The following is a 22,500-nucleotide window of genomic DNA, read 5'->3' as shown; positions in this document are numbered from 1 at the left end:
AAGCTTAAGACAAGTTAATAAGATCGGCCATTATCTTGACACGAATTCCCAGGAGGAAACAGTACACCCTGGAAAGTACTGCTGGATTGTTACAGCACTTACAAGAGACATGGAGGAATTCAAAAGGGGGGCTCTTTCACTTCTCTTCCTTTGCTGTGATGACTGATGTTGTGAGGCACACCCTGACCACTGTGTCTCCATAGACCCACTTACATAAAGCGGGCGAGGGGAAAAAAATACTCTCACAAGTTGGACACTTGAGGGGACTTCAACCACGTGTGTACAGTATGTGTATGTGTGTGTGTGCATGTGTGCTTGTGTGTGTGTAAAGTATGTGTGTGTATGTGTGTGTGTGTGTGTGTGTGTGTGTGTGTGTGTGTGTGTGTGTGCGCACGTGTGTGAGCGTGTGAGCCTGCGTGTGTGAAATAAGGCGTAGCTCTTTGTCCTGATGTTCGGCCTGTGAAAGCCAAACAGTATCTCATCCAGTCTGAATGTTGGTTCTCCCCACCAAACTCCTCCACCCTCTCCCTGTGGAGCAGCACACACACTGACCATCACTTCTGCCGAACCAGGGCCTCAGGGTGTCAACACACCAGCGAGCCTGTGGATCCACCCAGCTGACCAACACCACAAATTAGCACGGCCTTCGCTAGTAAGTCCACCAGGCTCAAAGAAAACCATTGTGAAGGATTTGAACGCTGCTATCGTGAAAATCCATCTCATCACATCAGATGTTCCTATCAAAGTCTTCATCAACCATCCTGTGAAGTACACACTGCGGTGCACTTTAAGTTATATAACAGCTATTACTGAACATCTTTGGCCTGTACTGTACCTCCTCCTGTGCACCAGTGCCTTACACAGCATTAAGGATACCAACAAAACGTCTTTTGTTGAGGGCTGGAGCTATGATTCCAGCCAGTATCGTTTAACCCTCACTTTGAAGTATCTAAAAATATTCCACATTTTACTTTGTTTTCTCTAAATTTCAGCGGATGGAAGGAATTTCACGAGACTATTAAAGACAGAAAATGCTCTGTGCCCAGCCCCCCCCCCCCCCCCCCCAACCCCCCCCCCCAACCCCCCTCAACTTGTTTCTTGTTTCCATCAACACTTGGACAGGTTGCTGGAATAAGTTAAGCAGACTCTTTGACATTTTCCAACTGGTATTTAATGACTGGACATTCTCCGACTGCATTTCCTCCACGTGCTGGGGAACGCTTGCCCAATCTCAAGAGGGAAAACAGCCTTCTAAAACTCAATTTACAAGCCTGAGAGGCAGTTGATTGCTCAAAGATAATGCCAGTGTTTAACTAAAGTTGCTAAATTAATATGCAGAAACAGATTCAGACAGAAAACTCTTGTCAGCAGAAATATTCCTATGTCTTGGAATAGTTCAGTGTCATAATAGAAATGGTCATCTTCGTCATCATAATTGTCATCTCCATCATCATCATCATCATCATCATCATCATCATATCCATACCCATGACCATCATCATGCCAAACCAAAAGAATCCAATGGAAAGCTTTGACATACCACGATGAAGGGATGGTTCCATTCTCATTGGTCACTATGCAGTTCTTCTCTTCAGGGTTGATCATGGTGGGCTGCACTACTAAAGTGGCAGAGGCATTCACAATGGGTCTGGCCCTGAGATGGAGAACAGCGAGCAGTGAGAATCACAAGGAAGGGAGACCAATTGGCATATTTGAACACATCAAGGTAAAAGAGACACACCTGTACAACACTGCCTTGTCTACTCCAAAGGCTCCAACAAGAAGATCTAGAAGAAACAGGTACAGATCAATTGGATGTGAATGATACATTTGAATTGATCCTTTGACAGATGTGGTATTGCAGTGATATAATGTTGATGACTACACTTTGTTTTGTTTTTATTCAGAGGGGCTTTAAAATGACTTCCCACGAAGAAAGGCTTAACATCAGTCAGAGACTGGTCTTCTCATGACGTGAATAGTGCAGTGACATATGGACAGACGCGCACCTGGATAGCCATTCTCGTCCAGATCTTTGCTTCCTTGGATGGAGAAACCAAACCCTGTGGGAAGCACACCGGTAGCCCATTGGCCAGTCAGCACCTGAGAAGGTGTGTCGCTCAATCCAGCTGTTTGTCCGTTGTAGATGAGGACCAGGCCTTGCCCGTCCTCCCCACCAAAAGGGCAACCAATGGCTACATCTGGAAGAGACATTACACATCAAAATGGGCACAGATTCTGTAGTGAATGGCCAAGGGTGTGTGTGATGACAAGGTGATGACAGTTAGGGCTGCAACTAACAATCATTTTCAACATCAATTAATCTGCTCATTATTCTCTTGATTGATGGATTGATTGTTTGATTAATTGAAAAGTCAGAAAACAGTGGAAAATCTTTTTTTGGTTTCTCAAAGACCCAAGATTATGTTTTCCACTGTCTTGTTTTGTCCATGATATCCACAATGCGTAGTTTACTGTCACACTGTCACAGAAGAATAAGCAAAGCAGAATACAGTATAATCAAGTTTAAGAAGCCAAAAGAAGAGAATTTTAAGAAACCAATACCAATGGACCAATGTATTTGGTGATTAACTTAATAGTTGACTACTAATCAATCAGTCGATTAATTGTTGCAGCTTTGAAGATAAGGTAACAATTCCCCATATAAAGGAGATGAAAGATCAAAAGAACCAAAGTCAGAGGTGTAGAGGTCCACAACAACATCCATAAGCTGCATGGAGTAGCTGCTTTCACTCATCAGCTGGGGTGACCTGATCCACAAATTGCACCAAGTATCGTGTCCAGATGTTTTGAAACGAGATCCCCTCTAAACTGGAGTGGACGTCCGCTCTGATGCCGGTCTGCTCACCATTGTACCCGTCCTGGTCCAGGTCTCCCAGGGCGGCGAAGGAGGCTCCGAACCGGCCGTAGGTGTGCGTGCCGCTCAGGTGTGGCGCGGGCAGGAAGAACAGCGGAGCCGTCTGCAGGTAGACATAGACGCGGCCCACCTCCTCCAGGTGACCGCCAGGATGGTGGAACATGAAGAGAGGCGCCCCCACCAGCAGATCCACCAACCTGGGGAGGATAAGACGAGGAAACATAGATCAGGGTAAAGGTGGATAGACTGATAGATAGATAGATAGATAGATAGAGAGATAGAGAGATAGATAGAGATAAATAAATAGAGATACATCCTGTCCCATCATGAGTATAAACATTACTATATTAATATAGAAGGAAACAAAGAAAGGGTATAGATAGATAGATAGATAGATAGATAGATAGATAGATAGATAGATAGATAGATAGATAGAATAACAGAGACGGTAACTAATAGCAGCTTGTGCAGTTTTACTGTATACAGGGAAATCATGCATTTGTCTGGAGTCTCCCTTGAATACATAACTGCAACAAGACTCTTAAACTGCCACAGGCAACCATCTCTACAACAGAGGGAGGGAAACACTAATATATCTTCCCACTGGAATGATGGGAGAAATAAGGGAGGAGGTTATTCCTGTAAGCATAGTTTCCCAAATCACATACGCATGCTCTCTCTCTCTTTCTCTTTCTCTTTCTCTCCCTCTCCCTCTCTCTCTCTCTCTCTCTCTCTCACACACACACACACACACACACACACTGTTTCTCTACATCCTGTCCATTCTCACATAAAGGCCCTGTCCGCTCACTCACCCGTCATTGTTGATATCTGCTGTTGCCACTGCATATCCGAAGTACGAGCCCATCTGGAAAGCATCAAAACTGCATGAGAAAGTTCAGCACATCACAGGTACAGTACTTCTGCTCTGAACTCCCTCTGCTGTGCTTGATTCTGTTGTGTGCAGCCACGATGGTAACTTAACATCATGCATCAAACCATAACATAGACAAACACACACAGCTGGGGCTGTAACACTGAACATCTTCCGTGGTCTGGCAAACTGCTTAGCTGTAAAGACAGCTTGGAATTCAGAGCAGCCAGACAATGTTTTTGAACCTTTTCTCTTATGGCTCTTTTGGACCCAGTTACAGTAAGATGTTAACAGAGCAGGAGTGTAGTATCTCTCTCTTTAAGAATCTCTCCAGGACTTCTTTCCCAACAAATCTAACCCCCCTTACATGCCTAACTCACACTTACTGTGTATGTTGTACTTAGATTGCTCCATGCTTACTCCAAGCTCTCCTCATTTACTGAAACTTGATTAATTGTTTCTAATTTCTAAGTCACTTTGGATGATGCAATAGTGCCAATCATACCACCACATGATTGTGGACCCATAAAGACACTTCACTGAATAAAATTGTTGGTCAAATGAGTTAATGTTGTTCTTGACAGAGAATTGACAGGTTATGGGAAGTTCTAGAGATGGAAGAAGAGGAAAAAGGACACATCTCAAACTAACCTGTTCACCGGTGAAGTTCAGCATGGACTTTAGATTGGTTCCATTTAGTAAAGATACCTAGCATAGCACAAGCAAGGGTTAGCATATTTTGCGCCTGTGTGGTAGAACTGTCAAACATTTCATATTCATAACAACAGTAACTTAACTGCTGCTGAGAAATTTTATATGACTTAAAAATCATTACACAAGTAAACAAAAGGTCATTTTTAGAGCACTTTCTGTCAACTTAGAGATTTGAACAATATTCTGTGGTTTGGTATGAGCTAATAACACAATAAACACACATAATAACACAAATAATGTTTTCCTCATTAACATCTCATTAACGTTGTATCATCAGTCTTTTCTTTTCCCTTCAGTTGTCTCCCTTGCCGCTCTCTAACTCCCTTGCCCTGTTTGGCATTCTATGATGGCAAACAAAATACCAGCAGAACAGCTCATGGATGAGTATTGTGAGAACTCCTTACTAAACCATACAGCATGACTCCTTTGGGGACCCCTGTTACAAAATCTGAAGGAGACAAAGACATAAAAGAGGACATGTTAACACAATGAAACCAAACATTCAATTAAGCTTTAATTAAATGATCAGCATAAACAAACCCATGCAAAGTGTGTGTGTGTGTGTGTTTGTGTGTGTGTGTGTGTGTGTGCGTATGCATGTGCGTGCATGTGTTCGTGTGTATGTGTGTCTGCGTGTGTTTTACAAAGTACAAGCACGATACCTTCAGTATCATCTCCACTGAATTCTCCAACAGCCACAGAGTAACCTAACAAAAGGGGGTTGGGAAAGCAAAGTTAGAGAGAGAGAGAGAGGAAGAGGGGATGAGAGACAGAGAGAAAGAGAGACAGAGACTCAGATGGCAATAACATGCACAATGGCTTTTCAATTGAAAACACACAACTGGCGTCCATAAGCATATTCCCCTCCATAAGACGCCCCCTGGAGAGCCTCACCGAGGTAGCTGTCATCATAGCTGCTCTGCACCTGCCTGGTCTGCACCTGCCCGGCCACCGACAGCAGGAAGTAGGAAGGATAGAAGGCCTTCACTATTTCCTCCGTAGTGGCTGTGATCAGCTGGCCTATAGGGATTGCAGAGGGGGTAAGGTTAAGAAAGGCCAAAAGATCAACTGCATCCAGAAACATTCCAGAGGCACAAGCAACTAATCACAAAGATAATAGAACGTCCATCCTGACAGATTTTACTGCAAACGGTCACCTTAGACATTCAAGGTAACCCTTAGCAGTACGGAGCATATGCTCCAGGGGGGCCTTCCATATAGGCTATATGTAACATTTAACAGATGCAACATGTAAGAGATAATGTATGCTTCAGTGGTCAGTAAAGGAGAATAAATCTTGACAGGATGATCAGGACCCCCTTGCAGAGCAGACCATACATTATCCCGCTTTTTATACAGCTACTTGCCAAATCGAGAAAAGAAACTTCATACGACATGCATTTCTTCATGCCTGTTCCCATTTTGTAGCTTCTGACGAGAAATAGTTCTTCATGCAAATAGAACTTTTAAGTTTCAGGTGTTTTTTTTCAGTTTCATACAGACTTGTGCTCGTGAACAGACTGCTTGTGGAACGATAAGCACAAAACCCGTTGCCAATAGCAGCAGTCATTCATATACAGTATATATATATATATACAGTATATATATATTTTCTTTTTTTTCTGCTTGTGAACAGACTGCTTGTGGAATGATAAGCACAAAAGCACGAAAGCACAAAACCCGTTGCAAATAGCAGCAGTCATTCATATACTGTATATATATATATATTTTTTTTTTTTGCAGCCCATTTAATTCAGTAGAACTTTCAACCGCATTCTCAGACGTTAAATAGGAAGACAATAACAAGGCCACGGGTGTCAGTCTTATTGCTTTTTAAATACGACAAAGTGTGGTCAGTTATGTATAATGGCTTTAACAAGCTCTTCAATTTTCATTATGTGTTTACTTCATTCATATCTGTGGAAATTAGATGGGATAAAAACCTCTCATAGTGGTTTCTGAATGCCTCTATCGTGACACATTTTATGTTGCTTTCCCATAATGGCCCTAGGCATGGGCACAACCATGTTGTATTTCTCAGTTCATGAATTGTGACAAGTGTGGATATGACAAATCCTTGGATCAGTGAGGAGGTTTCCGCACATTTTCTTTTTTACCACTAACACACAACAACATGTCTTAAAACGACCCATCGCAACCTGCTTTCATTCACTTCAATCCTCTGGCTCTTTGGACAGTCCTTTGAAAGCACTGATGACTTGGCACCCCATGCTTTTGTCCTCTGAGACTTAGATGTGGGTAGTCAGTGCAGGCTCCAGGCCAACTGACATTCACAATATTAACTGCATATCTGGTCTACAGCTCACAAGCATATGAGATATAAAGTTCCCAACTGATTAGCATGTACACTGGAACTATTCACAAATCAAATTTCTTAGGATGCTATCATTGCATTATCCTTCTAGCCATCCTATTGATGCGCAACCTAGATGATGCTAAGTGAAAATGTCAATGGAACTGTGGAACATGCTGAAAAATTGACTCCTTACTAAAACAAACCACATGACTCCTTTGGGGTTTCCCAGATACAAAATATGAGTCTGTTGACAGTAAGACATCACCGGACAGTCCAGTAAAATGGTTTAGTTTTAAGAACATTGCTGAATATTTTCAGTGCAGCCAGGTAATTGAGTGCTTTTCCAACATCATAAACCAAGCTCAAACTCCATATAATAAAAACCATATAATTAACAGACTAATGCACACCTACAGTAGTATGTCCTGTAAGTGTCCACAATACCCACTTACTCATTCCAAAAGCATCAATACTGTGCCAAGCTCATGCACACCCTATGCTTTTAAGTAAAGGTCAGTGTGACTGCATTTGCATCATGCTCACCTTGCCAATAGAAACTTCCAGGTCCCCCAAGAACAACTTTCCCATCCTGCGAAAAACAAAGAGCTCACTGAATTTCACAATAAATATATTCAAAGCACTGTATTTTCCCGTTTCTTGTTTTATTTTTGTCTTTTTCTTTTATCAAATAATCCTCATGGGAATTATGTTGACTAAAAACATTCCCTGTCTTTCATAAATAATGATGTAATGACAGCAGTCCTTGTTCCGTGACTGGGTGTACTGTACCTGAGTGAAGTCAGCACTGAACCCCCCTTGGCAGTAGCCCTGGCCGGCAGGACCGTGTCTCTCTGTGGTCGAACACAGGAAAAACAATCTCAGTCTCTGGTCTGATTTGCTGTGGTCTACACCACCCCACATTACAGTAATTAAAGGAACCGTATGTAGGATTTTGGCCAAAACTGGTACTGCAATCACTTTCATAATACTAGAGCCTAGAGCGGTGTATCCTAACTACAGCAGAGCTGGCAACCCAAATACTTTGTGATTATTAGATACTGTAGGTGGAGGGTGGCGCATCAGGCTAAAACACAACATGTAAACATTAACATTGAGGGCAGCAACTTTTTAAAATGACAATATCCTGGCCTGACAACTATCAGTGATACAAGTATTTGAAATGAGCATGCTTTCTGAATGCCTAGTGACATATCAGGGCCATTTTATGATTAACTGAAATACATATATTACATACGGTTCCTTTAAAGGAACACTCCAACTTTAGGGAAGTAAGCTTAGACTAGCCATAAGCTACTGGTATAACCCATTTTCACTGAACTATGCTAAGCTAGGCTACTGGTGTTAGACTGGGTTATTGCACACAAAGAGGAAAGAATGATATGTTTCCTCTTATCTAACTCAATAAGCAAATGAACTTATATCCCAAAACAGTTGGTGTATTTCTTTAATGTGTGTATGGGACACTGCCTGCCCTGGTGCAACATGATATGTTTTCCCTAGACTAGTGTTAGAGACACACAGGTTGGCTATGTAATTCAGTGCTTAGTCATACGACTGGAAACAAGTGTTTCAACACTGTACCTGTTCGACAGGGGGCGTATTCAACTGTTTTGGTGAAGTTGTTCACAGACAGGTAGCAGGTTCCGGTGGCGTCTGAAAAAGGAAGGTCATGCTCCGTTCTCCAATAGTACCGTGGAGCACAGGCCTGGGGCAGACACATTCAATTCAACAGGATATCAATAACACACTCTAGTGGCTAGTGTAGGGGGCTTGTAAGCTTAAAGGCTTTGCATTTAACGGCACCCCTCTGCTAACATCAGATAGGATTTACAGTTCTTGTGGAACACAAAGCTTTCTCCTTCACCCTGTACCTGATACAGCTCGTCTGTTTACGTTGTTCAGGGTCTGTGTTGTTCTATTGAGAACATGCCAGCAGGAAATCCAGGGATAGGGGTCAGATGACCTCCCATGACCTTAGACATGAGTTTCCCTAAGCCGGCAGAGCTCAACTTACCAGGACGTTGTCGCCATGGGAGCGCACTGTCGCCCCAAACCATTGGTGGGATTTGAATTCCACCTTGAGGTCTCTGTTGTTGACGTTGAAAGTCCGATCTCCTATGGAGGTAAGATCAAATGTCTGCATCTGTATCTGTGTCATGACTATTAGTGGTAAAAGTAGTGGAAGTAGTACCACATAATAACACATCTTCAAATAACACGTCATCAAATCTACAGTATGTTGCAATTCTTCAACAACATTCATTGATTCATTGATCATTGATTTAAACATTGACTTAATTTAACATCATACATTAATGTAAACATACACTACATTGTAAACCTGTTCAAATCAATACCAAAACACCACAGCACCTTAAAAAAAGCACACTCAACATAACCCCAACAAGTTGCGTGACCATGTTAGTGTCAAGTTTATGTGTAACTCTGTCAAACAGTACATCACATACAGTCATGACATCAAGTACACAATGTGGATAGCACACCACTCATAGTGCAGGTCTGCTGTATGTGGTAATTGTGGGCAGGGGTTGAGTGCCATAAGTCTGCCAGACTACCAGACTCAGTCGCTGTCAGCATGGGCCCTTTGCAAGGTTTTCCCCCAACTTTCCTGTCAGCTTCCAAGGTTTTTTTTCCATCAGAACCGTAAAGGGCCTCAGAAAGAGGAACAGAGGGGCACTGGCTCACAGTTATGGAGATGCGTTGCCAAAGGCTTACTTTAATATCCCACTGCACAAACTTTCCATTAAAGCTCGCTTTCATTACTTAAATCTTCCATATAAATACTTTATGGTGACGTTGGATGATGAAGGATGCTAGTGTTTGTTGTATAACTCTGACACATTTTTGTGTGGAAATACTGATTAAGGTTAAAGGCGTTTTGAATGTGAAGTGTATGAACAGTGTGCAGGATGCTAGTCTGCACTCTTGAAAAAAGGGTTCTTGGAGTGCTATATAGAACCATGCAGGCTTTAAAGAACCCTTAGGGGTTCCTTTGATGGGCCCTTCAAAATGGTTTAAAGAACCATTTAGAGGTGCCATATATGAAGCATGCAATATAACCATTTTTGGCTCTATATAGCACCTTTTTTTTTTAAAGAGTGTATCCACATCTGCTCTGTGCTTTACTTGGACTGAGACGCTATCATCAGGAGAGGGGAGCAGATTTCAGGCCAGTCCTGAATGACGTGTGTCCTACGACCCACTCTATGTCCCCCAGAGATCCACCTCTCTCCCTTTGAAGCAGGGGTCAGCGTACAGTACACCAACCAGATAGCATGCAGTCATGTGTTTACATGGTGTCTCTCTGTGTGTGTGTGTGTGTGTGTGAGAGAGAGAGAGAGAGAGAGAGGGAGAGGGAGAGAGAGAGGGAGAGAGAGAGAGGGAGAGAGAGGGAAAGAGAGAGAGAGAGAGAGAGGGAGAGAGAAATGGATACATAGAGATGAAATGTCTGTGTGCATGAGAGAGATAGTGAGTGAGAAACGTTGTGTGTGTGTGGGGGGGGGGTGTTTGTGTCAAGGGAGAGGATGATTGTGTGCTAATAGTTCAGTTCTGAGTTCCTGTAAAACTGATTCAAAGAAAGAGCAAATGCCCTTTAGTCTTTGCATGTGATGCAACAGAAATGTTCCCCAGGCTATCCTGCACAAACACTGGGAAACGTACTAACTTGCCTTCATTACAAATTCCTCATAGTAAGCATTTTTCAGACAGTTTAAGGACACACAAAGACAACAACATTTGTACAAGGATAGCAAAAAAGAGTTTAAACGTGCAAACAAAGAGAACAATAAAGCTCACTCTCTCTTTTCAGTTCTTTTCAAGGTTTCTTGGCATAGTACAATGAGCTCCAGGGTTCATGCACTGTTTCTAATTGACCTCTGAACCCAAAACAGGGTCGCAGTAGACATGATGTATGGCTGTCATGCAGTGGATTGGAGCTACATGCGCCATACAGACACACAGGTGGACTTAAAAAAAAGGCAAACACACACACACAGACACACACACAGACACACACACACACACACACACACACACACACATTCATTCACACACACTCATTCGCACACAAGAAAACACCCTGCCCTTTTAACCTTTCAGAAAAAATGTGGTTTACAAGTATGTGTGTGTGTGTGTGTGTGTGTGTGTACTATATGTATGCGTGTACAGAAATGGGCTTGTGTGTCTGTATGTGTGGTTGGGGGGGGGGGGGGGGGGATGGCGTAGTGTAATTTCTGAAAATCAACTGAAACATAGCTCTTATCACTTCCTGTTGATCAAACTGAAGTGAGATCACAGGCAGCGAGGGGGTGTAGTCTTTGGCCTCGTTCAAACCACCCCCCTTCCCCCCCGGAACAAAAAGAACAACACAAAAACAAACCCTAGCTCCTCCGAGGAACAGGCGGCCAAACAACGGCTACACCACACATCTGCATGAGTCCGCGTTTCACGCTCCACTTTGAGGGGCTGGCAGCCTCCACACAGTCTGATAGACGGGCATAATCAGTTATCTAAACTGTGAAAGGACGGGGCTCTTTTGAGAGGGGAAACATGGAGAGGTGTAGGCTATATGCTTACACAGCAAAGTCTGACACACACACACACACACACACACACACACACATACACATTCACACACACAATCACAATATACACATACACACACACAATTTCAAAGCCACAAACGCAGCCACATACCCTGACACATGCAGAGACAGCAGAGAGGGCTCCATACATTTCTGTGCGCCAGTAAAAGTGTTTTCAATAAAACAGGATTACTCTTCATTACAGTGGCCAAATCCCCTAGAGGTCCTGTGCTACTAACCCTGAGGGTATGGCCATGCTTGTAACGCGCGCACACACATACACACACACACACACACACACATACATACGCACTCCCACACACACACAGACACTCACTCACTCCGACACACACACACACACATACACACACACTGACCCAGTTCTACGCAGAGCAAACCTAAATATACGGTGAACTGTGAAATATTCAGTTAATATCCACCAAACGAATCTCTTCTAAAAATCCTTAAACAAACTCCACATACACCAGTACAGGAAAGTAGTTAGCTTTAGGAGACCTTTAGGTAAAGCATTTTGGGTGTTTGACCGGATTTACGATAAAGATCTGGAGCGTAAACTCCAATGAAATATTCCCACAGGGCCTCGGACGGAAAACCACCAAGAAAATGGAATTCCGCAGATACCTTGAAACACTTTAAACAAATAAACACTGTTGTGCTGTATCGGTTCAAAAAATAACCGTCAAAATAAACGTTGAGCCCCAATTTGGCATCTCAGCGCTCACCAAACAGCTCAGGGTGGTGATTTGGGGCACTGCAAGCAAAAGCGTACAGAGGTATGCTAGCTCATCTAGGAGGCTAATGGGTCTCCTGGTAGAGATAAATAAGGCCAGGCTAAGGGTGTCACCAACCAGACTAAAGTAAACACAGACACACTCCTTCACCTCCCCACGTCCCAGCACACACACACACACACACACACACACACACACACACACACACACACACACACACACACACACACACACACACACACACACACAGACCGCACACACACACACACACACACACACACACACACACACACACACACACACACACACACACACACAGACCGCACACACACACACACACACACACACACACACACACACACACACACACATACCCAACCCCCCATCTCTCCAACTCTGGCACAGACCTCAGAGATCTGTGCTCCATTAACAACATCAACCCTCTCAAATGAGGGGGGCTCCAGGTTTGTACACCCCCTTCCAATAACACACACACACACACACACACACACACACACACACACACACACACACACACACACACTCACACTCTCTCTCTCTCTCTTACACACACACACACACACACACACACACACACACACACACACACACACACACACACACACACACACACACACACACTCAAACACACGCATGGCTTGCATACACAAACATGGCTCCAGGCGCAGAGCACACCTTCCACATGCACACACACGTACAGCCATGGGTGGGCATGCACACACACACACATTGTCACACACAAAGATGCTGCTTGTTTTTAATGCTTGCCCACGTTACACAACTAACACCTCTTAAACACAGATAGCAATCTTTTTGATGTCCACCGTGGGGAAGCATTTACACTTTTCTTTTGTTGCGGATGCAAATTATTAGCCTAATCATGCCCACCTAATCTCCTTTCAGGGGCATACTAGCCTGGAACATCATAATTCACTAATGTTTCCATCAGATCCCAGGAACGGCCAATCAGCATCGAGAGGGGATGGCACTATAGTTTTGAAATTGAGAGTGGCTATGGTAGTAGCAATGCCTGCCAACATCTAAAATTGCAGTTATGTAAAAGAATATGTACATTTATTTAATGCAAAAGGAGGCCTACATGCATTGTTTCTTGACTGCCAATGCTGTTTATTGTCAGTTTGTAAAGTTTGTTTACAAACAGTTTGTTTAGGCCAAGTAGGAGGTAACGTTACAGTAAGAATCCCTTATCAATGTGATTGATTAGGCTGGACCAATGATTTCAAAGTTGACGCAAAGTATGCGCCAATCACCATGCTTGTGTTGGAAACGTTTCCCAGTCGTAAGTTCCCACACTCTATTCACAAAGTGAATGATTCTGGTTTTAGCCAGGCTAGTCAATTATAGAGATACACATCAGAAACAGTACATCACAGTTACAAACAGATGGAGCCGACATCATCAAAAATCAGGCCGCCTTGATGCCCACCCAAGGTGTATATGAAAACACATACCTTCACTGTCAAATTCAAGAACCCTGCACTTTGATTGGTCGTGTCTCCAGGGACAGAAGAACACAGACCCGCCCTCTATGACATCTGTTTGGCTGGTGTTGGCTTTCGGTGCACCAACTAGGATGCTGACACTGTATGAAGAGAGAGGAAAGCAATAACAGTTAACAACAAAGAAACAAGATAACACTAAATGAACGCTTCCATTGAGGGTAATTACAGTAATGTAACAACAAGGGATTTTCTTATTTGAAATATATGCTGCTTAATGTTATGTGTGTGTAATAAATGTCCTTAAGGTCAGTGAAACTGAGGGTGCACTCTCCCTAAGGAAGAAACCACTGAGAGCACCTGGGGTTGTCCAAGCTAGCTTCTCCGTTTCAGTAATGAATTGAATCAGTGGGGCAATATATAGCACATTCGCATTACATACAGAACCATACAACCACATTCTGTTCTGACTTCATTAAGACCTTAAGTATGCCACGTTTCCTTGAGTTAAGGATTGGCGCCGCGACTGCAGTGGGTTAATGTGCTCTCCCACTTTGCTGTGAACTCTGAAACACTCCATGCCGTGTCCTTGAGCATCTTAATCTGGACTATGTGCCCAGAAATAGATGAGTTATAGGGGATAGACATGGCTGGCATTTTAGGGCCTCTCGTGAGTAGGTGACGGGAAAAAAACACAGATGACCTGACACAGACACAGACACTCCCACACACACATACAGACATACATAGACACACAAACACACATGCGTATGTGCACACACACAAACATGCACACATACAAAGAAACACAAACACACATGTGCACATACTGTACCTACACACACAAACATGCACACATACAAAGACCCACAAACACACATACGTATGTGCACATACCTACACACACAAACATGCACACATATAGACGAGACAACGCTGCCTACCGCTGAGATAAAAGTTCAACAGAGGTCTCTAAAAGAGACAGAAAATGTCCTACAATTAAATGTCCTCTTACAAATAAACATTCAGCGACAAACAATCCCAGTTTAGCACAGTGATGGTTCTCAGATGTCTGAAATCATGAATCACTGAGAACCTTAAAAAGGTCCAACTCCCTCATCAGAATATGTCTGACTGTCAGGGTTTTCTCTTACGAATTGAAAATTAAAGTCGTTGTTGACAATGTTGTGGAAAAAGACTGTGTGAATGTACGTGAATCACGACGAGTCTGTCTGTTTGAGTATTTGAGACTCAGGATGACGCACAACATAAGCAGCCTGTAAACAAAACCTCAGCCCATCAGAACCAAACTAAATCCAATAGGCCACTTTAAACTACAATCGGTCTAGCCAAACATTAGTCTGCAGAGCGGAGGCCAAGGCGGCGGTGTATCCCATACTGGGCATCAGCTGCTGAATCAGTCAAAACAGCCCTTTCCAAATTCCCCAGTCGCTGCTCTGCTCCTGGGAAGGCAGCAGGATTGTACCTTTCATCAAGGAAGAGACTCCTGAGAAAGCCGTCTCCTTATAATTCAGCATCAACATATTCATGCCTTATGGCTCTTCTGTCAAAATCTCAGTATTGCTTGTTACACTGCTTGTGTGTACAGTATGTGTGTGTGTGTGTGTGTGTGTGTGTGTGTGTGTGTGTGTGCGCGTGTGTGTGCGCGTGCGTGCGTGTGAAATATTTCTGAAAAGTAACTGGTGTAGCTAAAACTTGGACATGTCAGACAGAGTGTTGTAAATGATCTGGACACAGGAAGTGATAAGGCTGCGAGCGGTTCTGAGGAAGCGGTCCACATCCAGGTACGACTAAACAAACCGGAGACAACCCAGCTGAGTGAAACCAGATCCAGTTCTCTTTTGGTCTGCCCCCCTATCCCAACCACCACCCTCAGACACCCCTACTGCTATCAGGCCACCAACACTGGCCATGACCATGTGTGTGTGTGTGTGTGTGTGTCCGTGTGTTTAAAAAGGGGATGTTGAGTGAGACAGGCCAGGCGTGGATGGGAGGCTCTCGTGGCGTCAGACGGTGTGAGAGCGAGCGAGCGAGCGAGCGTCTCCCCTCTCTCTCTCTCTCTCTCTCTCTCTCTCTCTCTCTCTCTCTCTCTCTCTCTCTCTCGTGCCCGAGCCTACAGGAGCTGTTCCACCGCGCCACAGCACAGCGCTGCGCTGCGCTAAGGAGGAGGGTAATGACATTCACAGAGCTCCGTCGGCCCGGGTCTTAAGGACGTCTGCGCAGTCAGAGAGATGTCTTCATGCCATGAGACAGTTTCATGGCCCTCTCCCTCCAACAGACAGATTCTACCTTTCACACACTTCATGACACAGCTGTCCGTCGGCCTACGGATTCCCAACCCAGCGCACAGAGTTCAGCTCCACCTGTGTTGGTCTGTGAGATTCATCCTAAAGAGAAGTGTTTGTAAAAAAGCGCAATTTCACAATTTGGTGGTTAAACTGATTTTTTTGCCTCTTCATCTTTTTCCTTCGCCTGTCAGCTTATCTCACTTTATCACTTAATCTCTCTCTCTCTTCCTCTCTCTCTCTCTCTCTCTCTCTCTCTCCAAACTGAAAACTGTGTGTGCACAGCCACACACCCAGTCTCTCCGTCCTGCATTCTTTCTGAGTGAGAGCCCTCTCCTTCTAAAACACTCTGGCCACACAGAAAAATAGCTGACCTAATCTATCTGACACACAGCATCACACAGCCATCCTAATGAGCACAGAAATATTCAGTGACGACGCTACACGCTACACACTCTCCACTCCTTCGGCCTCTTCTCTCCTCCTGCGGGTGAGAAGGACAGAAGAATTTCTTCACCTCTGATGATAGAACAACATCCACCCCTCTCTCTGGCACGGCATCTGATGAACGACCATGTAACTCTATGAGGGAGTCGTTTCGGCCCCTCTTCACTGCTGGAAAAGATTTGTGTCCACACACAGTGGGCTTTAAAATAGCCCTGACCTTTATAAAAAAAAAATACTATATATAAAAAACGTTGGAAATCAAATAAATGATGAGGTAATAAGAGCAATGGCAGAGAGTTAGTGAGCAGGAAACACCTAATTGCCTGTTCCAAAGAACACTACGTAATCCCACAGGGCTGGACGGAGACAGGGGCTGAATGGGAGCAGGACAAGGCTGGTGTTTAAGATGCCTCACACGTCACGGACACAGTGGAATATCACGACACACTCGGGGCAAGACAATCTAGCTTTATTATCTCAATCTTTCTGGGGGTGCAAAAGCGGATGGATTCCTTCCAGTGATGCCTAGTTGAAGTAGATGTGTTTTTGTTCAATGAGCTGGAATAAAAACAAATTTAAGTAAACTCTTTACTGCTGGCCGTCCACAGAGCAATTAGTGCAGCAATATAAAATATATTTAATGGCATCCTACATCATTCAAAAGCGAACAAACAACAGACTTGTATTCCCAGTGACAGAGCTGCTCTCTTGTTAAGTGAGGCCACAGGGATAAACAATCATCAGGGCCTATTAATGTTGGGCTGTCTGGTACAAGCTAGAAAAACAGCCACCACAGACATTTTGAGAAATAGAGAGATAGAGAGAGAGAGAGAAAGAGAGAGAGAGAGTGCAAATGAATGGAAGTTGTTCTCTAGTAGCTAGACATTGTTTCAACCTGTGGCATGCATGAAATTCTGCCGAGCAAATTTGAGCAAATAAAGATCCATAAATGAAGGGCATTACGTGCTCTCGTTAGAATGGCAATAAACAACACATTCCTCTCTGACAACTGATTGTGTTTGGCTGCAGCAGACGACTGACCTGCGTTCACAGAGGCCGTACTTTTACAAGAGAGGTAAGGAGGAAAAGAAAATACGGACCATATGGTGGAGTTTATTTCTTTGCATCTTAACAGTCCTTTTCAGGTTGGCATAACACTGTGTGCTTACGCTAGTCGCTGTCTTCAACAAGCTGGCATATTTTGAACTGATTCACACAAAAGTCTGTGGTCAGCTCACATGGTAACGGTCCAGCAGGAAAATTAAATTTGCCCCGACAAACCAGGCCTGATTGGCTCACAAAATAAGGGCTGTTTCTTTTTTAACGGGAGCGATGTCTCGTAATGCTCCGTCCTTTTGCATTCTGGGTAAATAATGGCTCAGCTCTTCTCTCCCCTACCGGCCTCGTGGGAAACAGTTCCTCATCCCTCTGCTCCACAGTTACTCCTGGCTGTAGTGGTGCTTATGTAACACAAACATGTGTCATCTCCAGGAACCATGATAACATTTGTTTGGGTGATGACGAGTGTAAACTCCTTATATTGGCCTGGGCAGCCTCAGAGTTGCACTTGGTAACCCGAAGCAGCTCTGCAACTGAATGGCAGCTAATATAATGTCCAGCAAGAGAGGTCAGCAAGAAGCGGCAGTGGTGAGGGAGAGATACTGGAGTGTCCGGCTCCAAAAGAGGCCTATTTGGAACTCAATATGGCTCACTGTACCCCCAGGACATTTACATTACAAAACACAAGGACGACAGCCAGCTCAAATAATGTGATATTTATAAAATAACAAATGGCAAATCATTATGATATCCAGCCAAACCTACAGCAGTGATTCTGAGGCTTGGAGAGAACTAAAAGAGCAGACCAATGAAAATTATGTTCTCCCTTTTGCTCCAGTTGGAAAGACACACACACAAATACAAACACACACACAGACACACACACAGACACACAGACACAGACACAGACACAGACACAGACACAGACACAGACACACACACACACACACACACACACATACACACACACACACACACACACACACAGAAAGAGTTTGAAAGTAACATGATTTGGGTCCAACCACTGATTTAAAAGTTCACAGAGCAATGAAGGACGAAAAATAGTTTTATGAGCCGGCTGTCCTGGAGGAGAGTCTGCACTATCATGCTGAGGTTTCATCTGTACATGAAAAACATGCCAAATGTATCAAATCATCTCATATCATAAAATATCTGTGGCATCGCCAAAATTGAAATTATTACCTTGAGAATCAAAATTGCATAATCAAGAAGGCTGAGATTTACACTCTGCACACACACACACACACACACACACACACACAAATAATACACACATACACACACATATCCACAACACACACACACACACACACACAGAAAGCCGAGAGAGAGAAATAGAGGAAGTGGGGAGGGAAAGAGTAAGAAGGAGAATCCTTCCACTCCCCCACATTAACCAAAGACGGCTTCTTAAACTTCCCGGCCTCCATTTTAGGAAAAGCACACTTTGATGTAATTAATGAGTGCTTAATCTGGCCTTGAGGCCCAAAACAGAGAATGGAAAAACAGAAAGGGGAATAAAGGGGAGGCAAAAACACAACAGAGGATGCATGAAACAGAAAGTGAAGGATCATCTCACTCTAATAAAACCCCCCATGATTAGCCAGTGAATGACAGTGGCCGCCAACCTCTCTGAAAATAAACACACACTGTACTGAAGTTCAAGGGAGATCTCAAGCATTACGTCACAGGCTGATGACCACAAGCCACATGAACTCCACGAGCTCAACAGCATGGCATACACCCTTCAATCCAAAACAAGGCCTGTGCACAACCAATGAGAACGTGTGTGTGTGTGTGTGTGTGTGTGTGTGTGTGTGTGTGTGTGTGTGAGAGAGAGAGAGAGAGAGAGAGAGAAAGTGTCTATACATGCGTGTACACACATTGTACAACTGAGACAAACAGCTGTTGCTCTTTGAAATATCTACCCCTGGCTTAGCCATGACATGTTACAGATGCCCCACAATAGAGAAGGGCCCTCTTTTCAATCAGAGTTAAACTGACACACCAATTACACACCTGTCAATGAGGGGTCAAATACACAGCAGCCTGCTGCTTAGAGATGGAAGTAGACGTTTAAGAATTAAGGTCGTATTTGGCTCAATACAAAATAGGCTCGAGATTCACTTGAACGCACATGGGGAATATTTTTCGTAAGAAAGTTGGACAAAGGTAAATGAACACATCTTTCCAATACACAAACATCAGGCCGCCTTAAACTTCAGAGACTTCAGAGACAGAGTTTTAAGTGAAGGCAGGAGATGGCAAGACGACATCCAGATTTATTCATTCAGATCAAATTATCAAATGTGCGGGCTGATGGCAACATTATTGAGATTAAAACCATGCCTTAAGTGTTAATCAAGAAAAATTCGTCTTACATTGATGAGCTGTCTACGTAGAAGTCTACAGAGTAGCCAAAGTAGCTGCCCTCAGGTCCAGTGTATACCACACGGTTGTCCACATCCAGGTTAAACCCCGTACAGACCGACGCCAGGGCCGTTATCCATACAATGAAAGACGCGCACAGTCGAAACTTCGGAAATCGTATCGGTGAGGGGAACTTTGCTGAGCCCTTGCTGAGTTTTCTCGTCGAGCCCATCTCTGTATTCTGCAGTAGTAACATTCAGAAAGTTTATGGCAAAAGCACAGCATCCAGGAGTTGTCCAGTTGTTGATGGTGGAGATTTCTGCATGATTGGGTAAGTCCACTAAATCGGTGCCCTCCACTCTCTCTCCACTAGCGAGCGCATCCCCTTCCCCTCTCCGCAGTAGCGGTCTGTTAGTAGAAATATAGAGGAGAGGGAGTTCCCAGTCACAAAGTTCTGAGGAGGAGGGGCTTTCGATTTATTAAACAAGAGTGGGGAGTACGGGTGAGAGATGGTAGAGTAAGAGTGTCTCCACCAAACATATAATAGAGACTTATCATTCACGTTGACTATTGAAGTATTTTAAATGTCACCTCAGGCTAATCTGTGCGCTAAGGCAAAAAAGCGTCAGTCGACATGGACACAAATATTCAGATGGAGATTTCTTAATTTCTCAACGTGGCAATGGATCTCATCACAAATATGGCAAATTACAAAGTCACTTAACGTATCGTTGGAATTGTTGTAAACCCATACGTTTCTCCGAGGGTCTTCTGGAAAATGAGTCAAACCACAGCTACATGGAGGAGAGGAAGTTTTAGTTTGACATACACCAGGTCATTCAAATGGCTGCAACCAGACCATTTCGACCTCTGGATAATATCTCAGCTTCCCTTCAGCTTTACAAGAATCATTTTGGACTCAGTTACATGCTGTCCCACTGCCATTATATTTCTTTCTGTATGTCAGACTGTAGAGCAGGGCATGAAGGTCATGACCATCAATTTTTGTCTCAGAAATGCTGATGCGTAACTTCAGTGGAAAATATGCTATGGCACTGATTTGCAGTACCAAGCTGTACCGGTTCAAAATCTGCTTCAAACTAGATTGATAATATATTACTGAAAGTAAAATTACACACATTTGCCACTTTAATGTTATGTGTTGCATCATCCAGCCGGACATATGGCATTGAATCTGTTATAGATGAAGAGACTGAAGTGAATTTACACTTAAATCTTGCAAGTGAATGAGCACATCTGAATTTGTATACTATCCTCCTCATGCTCCTTCCTGAGGAGACCGTCAACAGCTATGTCTAATTAGAATGGCTCTGGTATGTTATTGGCATGTGCCAAATCAGAATGCTAAAAGTACTATTCAACAATTGGTTAAACAACCAATTAAAATATTTCTGCTGGGTAACATTTGGGAACCAATCTGAGCAACTTCCTGCCTCATCATATCTATTATAATGTAGCATTATGGTTATATAATAATATTAATAGTTTTTCATTCATTGTTTGGAGAATTTGGCCCAATCAGACCAACATTCTTGGTAGGCCTCTCCTCCCCCAGACTCCAAACCTGAGTCCCTCAGGCAGGTATGTCTTGCACATTATCAAAACAGCTCCTTCATAATTCCCAATAGCATGAACATCTTGTTTTGCAATTTCCCAAGACATTATCTGTGTGTGCAACTGTGCATGTTTAGTCTTGCTATTGCTTCAGCAGAACGGTGAGTTAGGCTACTACTGTACAGTGCACCCCTGTGTTCTGGAATGGACAACATAAAAAAAAAAAATGGTATGACATTGGTTTTGTATTTGAGAAGGCAATTTGTAATGTGATTGGAATATTGTTTGTTGTTTTAATTCAATACACTGCACTTTGTTAGATAGATTTGAATAATTTTGTGAGAGTGTATCCTTAAGGTGATGATACACGGAACAACTTTTTAAAGTGCTGCTAAACAACCACATAACCAGTTCCATGTGTTCTGCCTGGTCTATCATGATAATGTGTCTACTGATGATTACAGTAAAGTTCTCCAGAAACAACATTTCCCAATACAACATGTCTCAAAACAACAATACTCAGGAACAATGCCCAGTAACATTTCCCAAATAGCTTGTGTAGCCTTGTGTATAATCAACTTTGTATTTCTCTAGCTGTCCACTGCATATCTGTTCTAGCCATAAAGATCCCTTCAATGTAGATTGGCTCCTGAACTTACATTTCAACAAACTTACATCAAAATTGGAGACCATACCTTTACTGTGTTGCCAATCTCTGTAAAATGATAGCCTGGTTAGCACGCAGACCCTCTCCATTGGAATGGGAACGGTTAATTGAATTGCAGTAAACAGCTGCATCTAAGCAAAGGTTTTAGACGCAGTTGTTTACTAATTTGCAAAGAAATACACGTCTATGCCGGATTTGCAGTTGTATTTGCGTGCCCGTGTTTTAGGGACATTGGGCTTCAAAGGCCTCTTGGCCAGATGGACCCGCAGAGCAAATTCCAAATTTGCAGAAGGTTCGTATGGGTATTCAGGCTAGTAAAATGAAGTAAGGTTGATTATCTAACCATTTAAGTTGTTTATTGGTGATAAAATTATCCAAAAGACTCACATACAGACAAGACAGTTGCTTATGCAGGCA

General features: G+C 43.4%; 1 protein-coding gene across 1 annotated transcript in view; it reads right to left on the bottom strand.

The window, feature by feature from the left end:
• The window catches only part of LOC134093021 (integrin alpha-5-like), a 40,689-nt gene extending 20,448 nt beyond the window's left edge, over positions 1-20,241 (bottom strand). The window contains exons 1-15 of the mRNA XM_062546270.1: positions 19,853-20,241; positions 13,654-13,784; positions 8,819-8,919; positions 8,386-8,509; positions 7,573-7,634; positions 7,327-7,372; positions 5,361-5,486; positions 5,129-5,173; positions 4,871-4,914; positions 4,404-4,460; positions 3,694-3,746; positions 2,870-3,075; positions 2,010-2,201; positions 1,742-1,787; positions 1,541-1,654 (exon numbers count right to left, since the gene is read on the bottom strand). Coding sequence (XP_062402254.1) covers positions 1,541-1,654; positions 1,742-1,787; positions 2,010-2,201; positions 2,870-3,075; positions 3,694-3,746; positions 4,404-4,460; positions 4,871-4,914; positions 5,129-5,173; positions 5,361-5,486; positions 7,327-7,372; positions 7,573-7,634; positions 8,386-8,509; positions 8,819-8,919; positions 13,654-13,784; positions 19,853-20,097 — 1,592 coding nt within the window. The 5' untranslated portion in view covers positions 20,098-20,241. The remainder of the gene's footprint in view (positions 1-1,540; positions 1,655-1,741; positions 1,788-2,009; positions 2,202-2,869; positions 3,076-3,693; positions 3,747-4,403; positions 4,461-4,870; positions 4,915-5,128; positions 5,174-5,360; positions 5,487-7,326; positions 7,373-7,572; positions 7,635-8,385; positions 8,510-8,818; positions 8,920-13,653; positions 13,785-19,852) is intronic.
• Positions 20,242-22,500: the final 2,259 nt, after the last annotated feature.

The sequence above is a fragment of the Sardina pilchardus genome, chromosome 9 (genome assembly GCF_963854185.1).
Source record: "Sardina pilchardus chromosome 9, fSarPil1.1, whole genome shotgun sequence".
Lineage (NCBI taxonomy): Eukaryota > Metazoa > Chordata > Actinopteri > Clupeiformes > Clupeidae > Sardina > Sardina pilchardus.
Note: the sequence above shows the minus strand (reverse complement) of the source record. Positions and strands in the feature narration are given on the sequence as shown.